This window comes from Lepisosteus platostomus, chromosome 10 (assembly GCF_059453375.1).
Source record: "Lepisosteus platostomus isolate fLepPlt1 chromosome 10, fLepPlt1.hap1, whole genome shotgun sequence".
NCBI lineage: Eukaryota > Metazoa > Chordata > Actinopteri > Semionotiformes > Lepisosteidae > Lepisosteus > Lepisosteus platostomus.
The window spans coordinates 41,731,533-41,747,594 of record NC_142620.1 but is presented as its reverse complement, the minus strand read 5'-3'; the positions used below and the strand labels follow the sequence as shown (position 1 = coordinate 41,747,594).

Sequence of the window (16,062 nt, the reverse complement as noted above, 5' to 3'; positions counted from 1 at the left end):
GATAGACAAAGAATCACAGAAAGACAATCACTTCAATGAATTTGAAAGCAATCTGGTTTCGTTCTTGATTCATATCTAGGTACAAGATGAAACCTTTAATTGACAAGATGATAATTAACAAGATAAGAGGATGCCAAACATTAATGTGTTTTTTTTAATGAGTTTACGGGATGGCCGGTATGTACAACCTGAATGGCACGTTGTGCAATGTTGTTTTTTTTTAATCAGAACAATCTTGTTAGGCACTATGTACAGCTTGCAAGAAAAGTTAATGGTGAGAATAGATCATTTAGCCTATCAAGACTCATCAATTTCCAGTACATTAAGTGATTTGAGTACAAATCAAAATTTAAAACCAATCAGGATTGGTTTTAAAATATCCCTGCATCTTTTGTTTCCGCAGCATATATTGTTAATCTAATTAAACATCGAATATCTTTCTTAATAAAAACAGGCACACTCGGAACAGTTTTCTTCCTTGTTTATACTGTATGTCTTTTTTCTTAAAGTATATTGACAGCTAGTTCACAAGTGTCTTCAGATAGTGTTTTACTGGACAAACCACAGGATTTACAGAAGCAGTAAATTTATCTGCTTTTATCGGTAGTAATATTTAATATTTTTGTACAATTCCTTATAGGATATAATTGTTTCCAGTACTCAAGCACAATTCGTTTTTCAGGAATTGTGCTGTCAGAGTTGGTATTTGTTGTTCTTTTTGAAAAGGACTTGACATTCATCTGTCTTTAGCTGTAGTAAAATAAAACTTCTGAAACAAAACAGTATATCAGTATAACTTCTGAAACGAAACAGTATATCAAAGCTGGTTTACTATATAATTTGACTAATTTCTAGAAATCTGTTTTTTACTATTATATTTTAAACTCCATTCCCTTGTATATATATATACACACAGTGCTTATAGAAAGTCTACACTCCCTTTCAATAGTAATGCATTTTGTGTCCTAACAGCCTGATATCAAGATAGATTAAATTCAAATTTATTTACCCTCATTTGCATGTTGTAACACACAACCTCCAAGTGAAAAACAAATGTTCAAACATTCTGAAAAGTGATTATAAAAGAAGAATGTGTTAATAAATTCTGATTTAATGTGCCACAGCATGAAAAGAGAGTGTGTAGATTTTCTAAAGGCAGTTAGTATCAGGGAGAGGTACTACTAAATTAAGTACTAAGAATTAAGTACATTAGTATTATTAATTCAGAGTTATTTTAATATATTGAAAGTGAAACCCTTTGAAAAAAATCTCTATTTAAATATATTTCTCTTATACTACAAGTTTCTCAGCCAAGAAAAATGATATCTTGGCTCAACAATAAAATGAAACACCTTGGATGCATGTAGCTTTGAGCACTTATAGTACAGGGACATCATTCAGTAAGTGAAGTGTGTTATACAGGACAAAATGGGATTGGCAAAGTTTCCCTTTCTTTTGGGGTGGCCGTAGAATTGTCAGAGGTGCCTAAAAGTCCTCTTCTAATTCTTTTTGCTGTGTTGGAAACATAGATAGAGAACATTATCTTATCTAATTTCTTTTTCAGCCTAAATTAAGCATGGCAAAGTGCCGACGAAATGTGGAAAACTTCTTGGAAGCATGTAAAAAGCTAGGTGTGCCACAGGTAATTCCTCTGCTTTATTTGTTTTTATTTGCTTACATTTTTGTTTTTACACGAGTGCTTATAACTCCTTGTTCTCTTGAAAATGTCAATATTTAACAATTTAAGTGTTTTCCAGGATGTTGTGCTCATCTACTTTTGCCCATTCAAAAATGTAATAAGTTAGTTTTGTAATGTGTAAAATTGTGCTTTATAACCATTTCTTTATAATTTCTTTAATGCTGTAGTATTACCTTTCTTTCAGTGGGAATTACAACATTGCCAGACATTAATTGTTTTTTTCAATATTCCAGGACAAGCTGTGTTTGCCTCATCACATTTTAGAAGAAAGAGGACTGGTGAAAGTGGGCATTACAGTTCAGGCCCTCCTTGACTTACCTGCCTCAAGACCTACACAGCTTTCTGCAGTATAATGTCATACTCTTGCCTGCTGTTTTTAGTCTTGAACTGCTATGTTTGTCGCAACATTTACAGGATCAGGAAAGCGGTCATAATCTGTCTGACTTCAAAAACCGAACCTTGTTCGGTTTGTGTTTTTTTTACGTTAAAGGCTGTGAACATGGGTGTAGCCCCTTGACTTTCAGCACTGTGCTGAGTGCGGTATGTCACGTAGGATGTCATACTATCACATTTACAAAAGAAAAACATTTTAAAAATCTGCTCGAAATGCCAGGAGCCTGAGTCACATGTGACATTTGTTAAATGTCATCTCCATTATTCTTCTGTCTTTCAAAAATCTCAAGCAGGAATCAATTAAATACGAGAAAACAAGCTTTCAAAATGTCACACTGCTTATAATATAACTTTGAACTCTTGTAACCTTGCTCAGAGGTTGATATCAAAGCCATAATGTATTGCCAGCCTTCGCACATAGTAAGTACATCTGCAGGTCAAAGCCTTTATATACTGTAACATACAGCATTCTACAGTAGGTATATTTCCTTCTTAAGCATTGGGATAGTAAAGTTAAATTACTGTTTTTGCTGTGTACTCGAGCAGTTCAGATTTCAGATGAAAAAATAAATATCAGGCAAAAGTATAGAATGTCACCCTTTATTTCTCATTATTTCTGTGCATATTTAAGCATGCTTTAACATTTTAGAATAATACTACTTTTTGTGTTCCATCCCCCCATTTTAGGTGAGAATAAGTATTGAAAGATATTAATTTGAAGTAAATGAAAGTAGTAAGAGACTTCGAGTTTGGTTGCATATTCTCTGTACTCAGTAACTGCATCAAGTCTGCCGGCCATTGTCATCACTAAATTCTTGGTTTGATCTTTTGAGATGCTTTGTCAAGCCTTCGTCAAGCTGCCATTCTCAGTTGCTTTTTGTTTTGGAGGGTTTCTGACTTCGGTCTCCTTTTCAGAAAGGAAAATGCATGCTCAATTGCATTTAGATCAAGAGAAAGACTTGACCAGTCTAAGACTTTTTTCCTATTAATGAACTGCTTATTTGTGTTGTCAGTCATAGTTTTGCTGCACGATGAAGTGCCGGCCACTGAGCCATTTACAGTACTTCTACATAGACCGACAAGATGCTTCTGTACACTTTTGAAGTCAGTCTGCTGCTACAATCATTAGCTATATCATCAATAAAGATGAGTGAATCCGTTCCAGAGGCAGCCGTCATGACACCACCCCACCTTGTTTCCCAGATAAAGTGGTATGCTTTGGATCATTTGCAGTTCATTTCTTTCTCCAGTTTCACCTTGACATTACATTGGTAGAAGTTGGTCTTTGTTCCATCTGTCTGTAAAACTTTGTTCCAGAGCTCGACTGGCTCATCTCTGTACTTTTTAGTAAATGTTAATCCGGCCGTTCTGTTTTTGGTGCTGATGAGAAGTTTGTGTCTTGTGGTGTCGCCTTTATGTTTTCTTCTGCTGACAGTACATTGAGATATCTTCACCCCTGCTTTATGGAGGTTGTTGTTGATTTCAGCAACAGTCGTTTTAGAGTTTTTCTTCACAGCTCTACCTTTTTCTGTCATCAACAGCAATTGTATTCCTTGGCCGACCTGGTCGTTGCCTATTGCTAAGTACCAGTGGGTTCTTTCTTTTTCAAGATGTTCCAAATTGTTGATTTTGCTATGCCCAGTTACTGTACAATAGCTCTACTTGAATTCTTCTTTTCTTTAAGCATCCAAATGGCTTGCTTTTCTTTCATATACTGTTTTCTAGTCTTCAGAGACACCAAAGAGAAGAGCAAAGACTTAATCAAACACTACATGTTCACAGCTTTTTATGTGAGCACAATCACTGCAACACCTGGCAGTCAGTTTTCCTACAGTCATACTTATGCTCACCTTAAAGTGGGGGGATTTAACATAAAAAGTGTCGTTATGCTGAAAATGTACAACTTATAAGCACAGAAGCACCCAGAAATAAAAGGTGCCATTCTGTATATTCTGTATTCTGTCTTTTCACCTCAAATCCAAGCTGCTTGGGTATACAGCAAAAGTAGTAATTTTGACACCTCTGGCCCTGTACTTATGAAAGAGCATTGTGTTTGTTCCAGTGTCCTTTAATTTAACATTTGTTCTATTTATATGACAAGTGCCTGTGATTATGGCATCTCGTTAGTTCCTTAATCATTCCATTCAAAGATATGGAAAAGCTGTGGAAAAAGACCATTTTTATAAGAAACAATTTACAATATAGATGGCTAGGCATGATCCAGTTCAAGTCGTTAGTTGTTTTTTTTAAAGGTTGAAATTTTAGCAGATTTTCCACAAGCGTTTTATTCAATTGTAAACTATGTGTATATAAGTATAGGCTGATTTTTTTTTTGTCTTAGGATGGTAGAAAATTGTGTACATAGATTTTTAATATTATTTGTAATTTAATATTAGTGTGATTTCTATTGTGGAATGGAAACACTGATGTTACACTTTAAAAGACAATGAGCTGTATTCATAAAACTTTGATCATCACATAGGGTACCACCTGCTTGTTTTTTAGTGAGAAAAAGATGGAAGGATGTTACAGGTTATTTAATGAAAAGTTACTACAATAAGATCAAATAATTCTTTGCTCTTTTCTAACATAAGGGTTAGAAAACGTAATGTTAAACTTTTAGGAATACAGCTCAGCAAGGTGTTGTGTCCCAGATGATGTGCTTTTAAACTTCCCTGCCATATCTCTTTCAATATGTAGCATTCTCATTTTTTGTATGCATACAATATTTTATTTTTAAAAGACTACTATAAATTTTAATATAAACATATTCAACATGCAGTTGAAAATTTGTATTCCATCTACATTAAAAATACCTTTATCACTTTCTGTTAATAGCTCTTAATATTCTCCACATTTTATATAATAATTTACTGAAATGGCCCAATTAATAGCTACTCTGCATACTGTATTAAAGAAACATTTATTCTACTTCATGCTGGATAAAACAACACAACATTCTCATGATTGCCATGAGAGCGCACAATGCAGTAGACACCACAAACAGGTCTCACAGGAACATGGAAATAAAACAAATAAAAATCTGAAGTAATGAGAAGTCAATTTCATATCCGAGCCCCATGGGCTCAACAGACCAGATCTCATCCTAGTTTCTGTTGCTTTAAACAGACTAGACAGAAGAAGATTCCCCCCTCGGTCTGTGCATCATACAGATTACCCCCCCCCCCCCCCACAACTGCCTAGCAATGCTGGTCCCTATTTATAAAACTGGGTGGACTGGAGCAAAGGGGTAACAGTAGCAATGTCTGCAATAGGTACTCAAACCCACAACCCACCAGTCCTGAGTTACAATGCCTATCTTAATTGACGGAATATTTAGAAATACATCCAAAACACAAAAGGTGGGGGAAAATGTTTTAAAATCTTGATGTGTAAAATGGGGGGAATCTAGGTCCAAGTACAGTAAGCAAGCCTCATGTTGCTGTAAGTTGAATATCACTAAATTTGCCCAGTTTTCTCCAATCTGACTGGTTTGTGCAGTATACAGTAGAAGGACTGTTATGTTTAAATGATGGACTTGAAACTAAACTTGAAACAAACACTTGAGGTGGCTCGAGATCCTCACCTCATTCTTAAATGATGCATTCCTTTAATCTGAAATGCATGTTTTTTGTTTCATTTTTGAGAGTTGCACTAAAATTAAAACATTTTTTTAATCCCTTTATATTATGTTTACGTTTATTTCCCATTTTATCAATAATCAGTGAAAACCTTAAAGGGAACAACTAAAGAGTTTAAAATCCTAATAACATTTTTTTCGTAATTTTCCATCAGAAATGTGAAAAATGCTGACATATTTGTTTGTTGAGTTCCATGAATAATAGAAATTGAAGAGAAAGTAAAAAAGCAAAAAAGGGTACTGAAAGATGTCCATACAAGTTTCAGGTGGGCCAAAAGTAGCTTTAGCCAGGAATGATTTGTCATAATTTGAGACAATGCACAATAAATGCACAATGTGCAGGAATGATCGTTCATGTTAGCTATTTTATTAACAATGTTTCCTACACAGATTGATCTCTGAGATCTGTTGCTGTCATCTCTGGAATACCTTCAAGAGATTCTTGTCAAGAATTAGGGTTCATATACAGTTAATATTTTCAGCATTAACTGTATCAAAAAACATAAATTAAACATAAATAATGTTTAGAATAGATGTGCCCTGGATTTGACTGTTTTCAAAGCAAATATTACAGTAGCTCCACTTAAAACATTAAAGGAGTAAAGGATAGGAACAGCTTTATGTATGTAACATTTGTCTTCATTTAATAAATTAAAAACATAATTTAATCAAGCTTAATCAACTTTTTTTGTTGTTTTACAAGCATTCTTTTTCAAACGTATTTAAATAACAGCAAGCAAGACATGAAAGAATGCTCTATACAGGAAGTCAGAAAACCTGCACAACACTTTCAGAACCAGCACAAACTAGAGGATATGTGGAGGGAGATATTTAAAGCAAAAATGTGTTTGTGACAGTGATACCGTCTTCAGAATAACAGAACAATTACTGTTACTGTTCCAAGTGAGCTTCATTTTGTATATATCAATTTTGTGCTGATTTAGAATGTGATTATTTCCTGTTTGAACTGAATTTTCAGTCCTCCTGGTTATACAATCAGACACCTGACAAGGCAGTTAGTCTGATACAGTTAGGAAGTCTGATACAATTTCACATGTGCTATAGGCCTCTGTATCCAGCATGGGTCTTCGTTATAAAGGTATCATTTGGAGTACTGTATATTTTGGAAGATTAAATGAATGCAGTCTACATCTCTCAAAATATTGGTTCAAAATGCTGTTGTTGAGTTGTTTATCATTGTTCAATTCCAGAATTGGGGCAGCTTAAAAAAGAAAATTGATTGCAATTACAAAAGTAAAAAGAAATACATTTTGATGTATTGCTTTTCCTTCCTTATGACTTGTGAGAAACAAACAATCTTCAGATGTCTGCAAAGATTTAATTTTCAAACTCCCTCCTCCCCCTGATTTTCTTATCTTCTGCAACTTTTCTTTTTTGCTACTTTAGATGTAAATCTTGCTTTTTAGTTGTTTAATATTGTTTTCATTGAATTCTGTGGTCCATCCTATGTGCAGATTGGAGAAAATAATTAAAGCTGACACTTTGCACTACATATCATTATGGTCATGTTGGCTCTCTGCCTGTTGATCTTTTCCTCAGCACAAGTCACTGCAAAAGGTTTAAGGATGTTTTTCTAAGAATAAACCATTTTTATTTAAATTCCAGGACCTCATATTGTAATGACAGTGGTGCCTTCTACTTAGTTTATAAGCCAAAGTCTCTTTTAGCACTACTAAATCTTAAATCATTATGTTGTGCACATATGCCTAATCATGACTGTATATAATGACAGCAGTTATTCTTTTTAATGGCGACAAGTACAATGTTTTAATACACAATTAATTGGGAGATTTTAAATAGCACTGTTGTATTGTGCCAATTTTGTGAACTGAAAAGGCAAACGTAGTTGGTTACTAAAGAACATTATGAAATACATTTTTTATTTGAGTACGCTAGTCAACAATAATAGTTTTGAATATTTCCATTCCTTCATAAAAGAAATATGTTCATTTAAATATTAGATTGCATACAAATTAGTTGTTTTAGCAAAGGCTATAAGCTGTTTTAGTAATTTCATTGGCGAAAAAACGTTTTATGTAATTCCTGTTTTTGCATTGCTTAAGTAATTCCTCAAGGGCAGTGCCTAAACATGTTAAACATAAAAAGGTACTTAAAACATTCCAAAAACAGAATTCTACGTTTGTTCGTCAGTGAAAACAATTGAAATCATGCCCCAGAAATGTTCTTGGATTATGTCAAAAACTAGCTTCTTTTTAAATATTTCTATTTAAATCATGAATTTGCGTTATTTTTTAAAATGCTGAAATAATGTTGTCATTGCCTTTTTTAATATAGATGTAATATTTATAGTTAATAACAGTCTCTGGTTTTCAGAACTACAAATGTGGGAAGACAAGTGTAGCTGTCAAAGTTAATTCTTCCATGGATTAAAGTCAAGTAATTAACTGTATAAACATTTTTGTCCAGTGATAGATTTCAGTTAGTTATTAGGTTGTTATGGTTACTGTGTATAGTATTGATACCTTTGTGTTCTTCTTTACCTCAACAACAAATGTTTATTTTCTACCTGTTCTTTTTTGCCATACAATTTATTGAGCATTAACTTAAGGGTAAATGATGTTCAGTTTGGGGAGCTGTGAGCCACAAAGGAGCAACTACACATTGATTCCTTGCTGAAAAGCAAGAAGAAAAATCAGTGTTTCAGCTGTGGAGCCTTATTCACAGTAAATGTTTCTTGCACTCCATAATTACATTATATTTGTTACTCAGTTTTTAATTTAAAATTTCATTTTATTTCATTAATCATTATCATTCTCTTTGTAGCCAAAGAGAGAGTTGCTGTCTGGTAGCAGAGATACAGGATATTATAGATCTTAAATTAATGCACATCAGAATGTCAAAGATTTGAATACATTCTGGGGGTGAAATGCAGACTGTTAAAGTGTCACCTTGAACACAATCATGTAACTGAGCATCAATGCCTTATGCTTATATAACAGTGTAGCTATGTCTATTGGTTCAGCAGTTCTGGAGAAGCTTCAACCATTTATAAGCTGCATTTTAACCACAGAATGACTTAAAATATTTGAAATTCTGAAACTTCAGATTAACCACAATATCCTGACTGGATATTATAAATAGCTAGTCAAGATCAGACGTGATGAGTGTTTTTGGTCATTTCATTAAAAAAATTATAATATATTTAAAGTGTGCAGTACTAGTGAAAAGCCATTAAATTGTCATTTAAAATAAATAAGAGACAATTTTCAATTTCATTTTACAATATTTCATTGAGCTTAATTCAGAGTTTCATTGCTTGGTTCATGCAGTGTTTACTCTCAATTTAGGGCAGCTTTATGTAAACATAATAAGCTTCAATGGAAGCTCTACAGAGCAATTATCTCAATTTGTTTCCTAACATGTTCATACACAGTACTTTGCCCCTAAAGAATTGTGTAAATTTCTATATTACTAAGGTTGTGTTGACAGTTATTCATAGAAATGAATCAACAGGTATATAGGTTTTTTGTAATAGACATATTCCACATTCCTCTCATTCTTCTTGACTTAGAGAAACCATTTTTGTTTTGTATAATTATGCCCATTTTGTCTACATCCTCCTGTAAGATTATGTAACATTTTTGTTTCTTTATACTTCTTTTGTTATTCCGAGCTTCCAGATGTCCTTTTACAAAAAAAAGAAAGCCTTCAGATGTTTGTGTAAATAGTTGTTTTGTATTAAAAAATGCATGCCAAGAGAAGATTTGACCAAACCTGAGACAATGTATATATCCTCTGTATAAATTGTAGGATGTTTCTTAAGCTGTTTCATGGTTAAGAGAAATAAATAAAAGGGTCTTTTCCAGTTAATGCCTTTTTTCTTAATCTATTCTTCTGTCTGTAAGAGGTTGTTGTACATGTCAATGTATTGTTCTTACTGACAAGTTTTTTTATGTATCCAAAATATTCTTGTCTTTAGTATTGTTTAAGTTTAGAAAAGTCATCACTAGTACTTCATCATTCTCATGAATACTGTAGGCTTTGCTGGCCCTCCCTCATATCATTTCAGGCAAGGACAATGTTATTTGCAGTACAGTGAAGTGACAGTAGTGCTTGTCTGTTCTGTTTCTTGGAGACAATTAATTGTTAAAGAGAACAGGACTGATGGTCTAGAAGCCTTTTGTTTCCCAGTGGGTTAATTTCAATGTTTGTATATTTCCCTTTTTACTTTAGTGTACTTAAAAGTTTTATTTTTATATAAATCCATCATATTAGGGCTTAAACAAACACCAGAAGAGAAGAATTACATGGAATTGAGTATTGCTATTGAAAAATGTTAATAAAGGTGGAACACCTGTACAGTTTGCATTTTCTAATTTATAAATATATTATATTTACATAACTAAATTGCCACTCCCTCTGAAAAGATTAACACTACCCATTTTGTTTGGTCCGTTCTCAAAGTGAATATTAAAAAAAAAACTCCCTAAAAGTTTCTTTTTATGTTTTTGGGTGCTAGAAATTGCAGTGGCTTATCATTAGAAGAAGAAACAGAAATATATTTTTGTGTTACATAATTATATACAGTAGGACTGTTAACCTCCATGCATTCTTTTTAACTCCATTATCAATCTGTAAGGCAGAAACTGAAGATGATATGATCAGCAACCGACCCAGGTATGAAAAGACTACGCATCTTTAAGAGTTAGTTACTGTATGAGGTTGCAAGCACTAATGTTTCACTTTTGATATAAATTTATTGAAGCAAAATTCCTTGTAAATCAGTTACTGTATATCTAGATTTTAAATTAAGTGCAAAACCTGTAGCTGGTAGTGAGTGTGGGGTAATACTTTGTACAATACTTGCCCTAAGCTAGTTTTTGTATTTGGTATTACCAAGCTACAGTATACTTCATGTTTTTGCAAACATTCTGAGAAAATATGTCATATATATATATATGTCATGAAATCTGGTTTCCTTGAACTGGTTTTTAACATATCCCAGCATTGGGATCTTTTTACATGAAATCCCTCTTAATGAGGACAGCTACTTTAAATATAAAACTCTGAGTTTGCCAGGAAAGAAATTGCTGGTACTTCCCGTCATGAGACAAAACAGACACAAATAAGCACACTGGGTCAAGTGCCTTCTCTCATTTACAGTGGCTTTTTTTTATTTGTCTCATCTAATTTCAGTTGTTCAGTCTATTTCTAATAATAACAAACTAAGTCAATGAATATAAAATAATACCCTGCTTAATACTTAAGCTTTAACTCATCTGGTTGAGGTAATGACACTGCTTTTCTGAGATCAATGCAGTCAGTTACTCCCCAAAAAGAAACCCCAACACACAAATGCAGACTTCGAACATTAAGCTAAAAGTGAAACAAGCACCATTTAAGCTGTGATTTCACATTTAAATAAAATAAGCCGTGATTTAGCTGGGACCAAACTTAAGGTGCTCATAGACCAGAAATAGATAGAGAACAGAGCAGGTGAAATTAGGAAGAGATACTGTAGGGAAAGGGAAGGGGGAAAAATGTCACAGAGTTTTGGGAAGGCCTGCTTCTATCTATAGACTTAAAAGAAAAAAAACACAGAAGGTATGTTGGGAACAGAGCTCCTTATTTTCAATGGAGGATTGAGGTAAAAGAAAAGAGGTAAAGAGGTAGAGGTGAGGGGTAAGAAAGACACTACGAAGCTTAATAAACTCGAATTCACTTAATTAACTTAGTGAAGGCAAGGTCCCAGCTATGCTGACTGCAAAACACATCCATCTACAACAAAGCCCAACTCCGAGTGCTAGATAAGATGTGCGCAAGTAGTGTGGCAAGCAAAACTTATGTCACACATGGCAGTCTTTAGCTAGTTTAATTAACTGGTGTTTCACTTTCTTGGACCACAAATCAATTTTTGAAACCCAATGTAATGATAAAACCACAATAAAATGATGCTTCACATGTTTCAGTGTAAACAACGACAGATGCAGCCATTCAAGATCCACGGTACAACCCCGTACCGCGGGAAATTACTACAGTTCACCGCGTTGTACCGCAGTATGTGATTGGCTGGCCAAAACGACCGAGAGGCGGGACTTGTTTTGAATTGGTTGTTACTGAAACGGTTGCTTCATTTAATCTCTTTACTGTGCGTGTTTTAATCTGCTTTATATTGAATATTAATATGGAATTTTGCAACTAAAGGGAAATTTTAGTAGCTGAGCATAAAAAGAAGAGGAGCATAATGGGTCTGAAGGTCATAAACGATATTAATTTGGGAACATAAACATATTACAGTACAACATTTTCACACGTGCGTTCTTCAAGACCAGGGTTTCTCATCTTATATTTTTCGTCCGGCAACATGTAGCATGTAATCTGTCCAATGTCTTGAATTCGTATTCTTCATAGGATTTCCTTTGTTGCTTCTGCAATGTCTGCCATGCCAAAATCTTGATCATCGATAGAAATGTGCATTTCAGCATTATGAGACCTCTTAAAGATGTATCATCATATACATGTAGGAACTTCAATATGAAACTATGAGGCATTTCCTAAGATGCAGCTACTGTGGAATCATAGACCTCCCCAAAGAAAAAAGAAGACCTTTTTTAATGTAGATAATGTGTTATTCGTTTGGATGGATGAGGAGACAGTAGATAAAGTGGTTTCTTGTTTGTGCTATCAATTTAATTAAGGATGAAAGTGTAAATACACCTGAAAACATTCTGAAATGAAAAAAGTTCTCATAATATTTATATGATAGACATGCAGATAGCCCTGAGCACTTTTTTATTCCAGATTATTATGTGGAAGCCTGTGCTGACTAGTATAACAAACCATTCATCATCAGAAAGAATGTCTTACAAAAGTATTCAGACCCTTCCACAGTTTTCATGTTTCGTTGCTTTAAAGATTGTAATCATGGTTCTTTGAGGGTATAATTAATACACATTCTCACACATTCAATGCACATCACAAGGAAAGAAGAAATAGATTATTCAGTCATGGTTGATGATTCAAACTCTTTACTGTGGAAAACCTAAATTAATTTAGCTGCACTAAATCATTTAATTATTAGAGGAGAGCCCTCTATCTGTCTGCAATAATAATAATTCACATTTCAGAATTGAACATAACTTTGTAGGGCCGCTTAGTCAGGTAGTGAAATTTGAAAAAAGATTCAACCATAAAGACCGAGTTTATAAAACAACATGGAGATAAAGAGTATAGAACCTTATTATCTCTTTGGGCATGGTGAAGATGATCATTAAGAAGACCAAGGCAGTCTTTCACTTGTAAGAAAGACATCTACGAGATCAGGCTTTCACTCCAACAAGAGAAACCAGGAAAGGACAAAGCTCGTTAAGGATATAACTGTGAGTTCAATTACTGAAAGGGTAGAATATGCTGGTCACTTCACAAAGATGGTCACCCATATTAAATCCTTGCTTGAGTTTGCAACAAAAGATTTAAGAGTTACTGCAAACATGTGGCAAAAGGATCTGTGCTCAGACAATTTAAAAAATCGAAGTTTTTGGTCTAAACGTAAACCCAACTCAGTCAACAGCATCACTACTGTCAAACATAAAGATGGCACCATTACATTGCAGTTCTCCTTCTCATCATCAGGGACAGGGAAAGTTTTCAGGATTTGTAGCAACAGATGGAGAAAAGTATTATCAAATTTGAAAAGAAATCCTGCTTCAGACCTACAGTAAAAGATACAAAATCAGTTCACTTTTCCTGCAGGACAATGATGCGAATCATGGGGCCAAAGCTACACTGCAGTGGTTTTAGAACAACATGTACAGTACATGTTGCTTGACTAGCCCAGTCAAAGTCAGGACTTGAATTATATTGAGACTCTGCAGAAAGACTTGAAAACTGCTGACCATTAGCAATCCCCAAAGCAACCTGAGAAATCTGCCATGAAGAATGACAAAATAAAACCAAGTTGTAAGGATATTTACCAATATCCTTACACAAGTAGGTTTCAAAGTTGACTTACCCAAAAATACAAGATAATGTAATTTCAAAAATAATTGCTGCCATTGGTGCTTCTTCCAGATATTGAGTCCACAGGTCCAAAATAAAAAACAGGTCCACTTTCATTTTTATTGACATTTGCTGTAACTTATTTTACCTTTAGTCTTCAGCCTGAGCATTCAGATTTTAAATAAAATATCTAGTTTTAATATATACATATGTAGCATGATTTGGAGGGCTGCAGTTTTTTTCAACGGGAGGAATATTACGTGGAATTGAGAAGTCCTGCAATGTATTAGTATTTATAGCATGGGATTGTGTAGCCAAATGATATGTTTCAATCTGCAGTCAGCCTTAAAAGCTTTCTTGAAAGCCATCTGGTGGCCCATCATCTTTGCAAAGTATTTTAATTCTTAATAACCAATCAAAATACAATGCTACAATGTGTGTTATCTCATCTTCTTGGTCCGAGGGGAATAAAGATGGAACTCTTTATAGAATCAAGTTTTTGCTTGTGAAGTATTTAATTGATTCATGTAGTTACTTGTTTTGGTATGGGTTATTAGATTTAAAAATAGATTTTTGAAGTGTCTTCTTATTAAGATGCTTTTGTACTGGTTACATACCAGTACAGTAATTATACTTTTTTTTTGCCGTGGCTTCCTCTCACAGTCCAGAGATATTCTGGTAGGTTAATTGACGTTTGGGAACATTTGCCCTGTTGTGAGCTTGCGTGTCTGTGAGTGTGCCCTACAATGGACTGTCCAGGATGTATTGCACCTTATGCTAGGTGCTTGGGTTCCCTGTGACACTGTATTGAGTAAAGCAGTCAGAAAATGGATGGATGAATGGATAATATTTTTTTGCTGGGTGGAAAATGCACTTTCTTGATTGTCTATTATGATACAACAAAAGTCTGTTGTTTGAAAATGCAATATGTTTTTCATGTAACTGGTATGAACAGCACTTGCTTTTAACTAAGCAACTTAGCCCTGGTCCACAAGAAAAACTATATCTAAGATACACACCCTTTCTCCTGCCCACACAAAATATACCAGCTCAAACTAACAAGTCTTAACAGATTATATTTCATTTTTTTTCAAAATGTTTTTCAGCCTTCTCACACTTTGCCAAATGAAACCTATAACTACCTTTATGTTCATCTGAGAGAACAGAAGATATAGAGTTTATAGAAAGAACAATCATCATTATATTACAAATTCTAAATATAATGCACAAGTGTGGATTCTGTAAAGAACACAAAATGGCATTTTATTCTCTATTTCAACAAAATTAAAATGATTTCCTTGTCATTTTACTTACAGTAGTGTCTCCAGGTAACAACTGAAGTATGGTTAAACAAACCTATACAGTATATGCAGGACTAAATTTGATGTAATTTAATTTGTCTATTCACTTATTTTAAATTTTATGCCCAAATAACACATGCCATTAAAACATAGTGTGCCTTATTTTAAAAAACTACATACCAAACCCAACACACTCATCTGAAAGCCTGACTGCAGTTTTCTAAGAAGCATAACAGAAGTATGTGAAATAATATGTATTTCAAAACATGTGATGTAATGCAATTCCCACTTCCTAAGACAGTAATCTTCCTGAGTAATCTATTTAGACTAATGTTACCCTTTGACAGAAAATGTTCCCTGTAGTGTAAAGACAATTTGCATTTGTCTTTACAAAACATCTATGAAACTGTATCTTCTTTGCATTTGTCTTTACAAAACATCTGTGAAACTGTATTTTCCTTATATTGAGGGAAAGATAATGTGAGAGGATTCCTGTATTATATATAGTGTACAGTATATTATGATGCAATGCTAAACAGACAACACAACAGAACAGATTTTGGTAAATTGAAAACCAATGGATTATTTTAAGGTTTAGGATGAATGTTTGAGCAGAACTGAAATTGAGGTATAGATTTCAATTACTCATATTTAACATTCAATATTCTGAAATACTTGTCTTCCGATGCATCATATGGCCTGCATTCTGGAGCAATAAGTACTTTTCACTAAACACGTGCAATAAACATTCTGTATTCCTAATCCTCTGTATCTTCCTATAATGTACTTGTTAAAATCCAATTCCATTTACGTATCAAACGTATATTACTGTACATTATGAGAACCTGCCAAGAAATTAACAAATACACAAATACTAGGAAGAAGGACTCAGAGGACAAGTTCAGTGAAATCTTGTAAACAAAAACATGTTTGACTAGTCCGACAATTTTTACAGTCGCACAATGCAATCCAGCTATAGAGTAGGTGTTTCTTCAAATAAAGCTGTTGTTTAGTCATGGTACACCATCTCCATTAAATCAGTATTATGG

The 16,062-nt window shown here is 33.9% G+C and overlaps 1 protein-coding gene and 2 long non-coding RNA genes across 6 annotated transcripts in view; 1 reads left to right on the top strand and 2 right to left on the bottom strand.

Moving 5' to 3' along the window:
* Positions 1–9,584, top strand: part of lrch2 (leucine-rich repeats and calponin homology (CH) domain containing 2) — a 117,636-nt gene extending 108,052 nt beyond the window's left edge. For all 4 annotated transcript variants that reach the window (XM_088649027.1, XM_088649030.1, XM_088649029.1 and 1 more), the window contains 2 exons: positions 1,565–1,642; positions 1,933–9,584. In XM_088649027.1, the coding sequence (XP_088505153.1) occupies positions 1,565–1,642; positions 1,933–2,052 (198 nt within the window). In that variant the 3' untranslated portion in view covers positions 2,053–9,584. The remainder of the gene's footprint in view (positions 1–1,564; positions 1,643–1,932) is intronic.
* LOC148653732 (uncharacterized) overlaps positions 1–16,062 on the bottom strand; it is a 36,090-nt gene that overhangs the window by 7,517 nt on the left and 12,511 nt on the right. The gene's annotated exons all lie outside the window — the stretch shown is intronic.
* The window catches only part of LOC148653733 (uncharacterized), a 30,751-nt gene that overhangs the window by 4,908 nt on the left and 9,781 nt on the right, over positions 1–16,062 (bottom strand). The gene's annotated exons all lie outside the window — the stretch shown is intronic.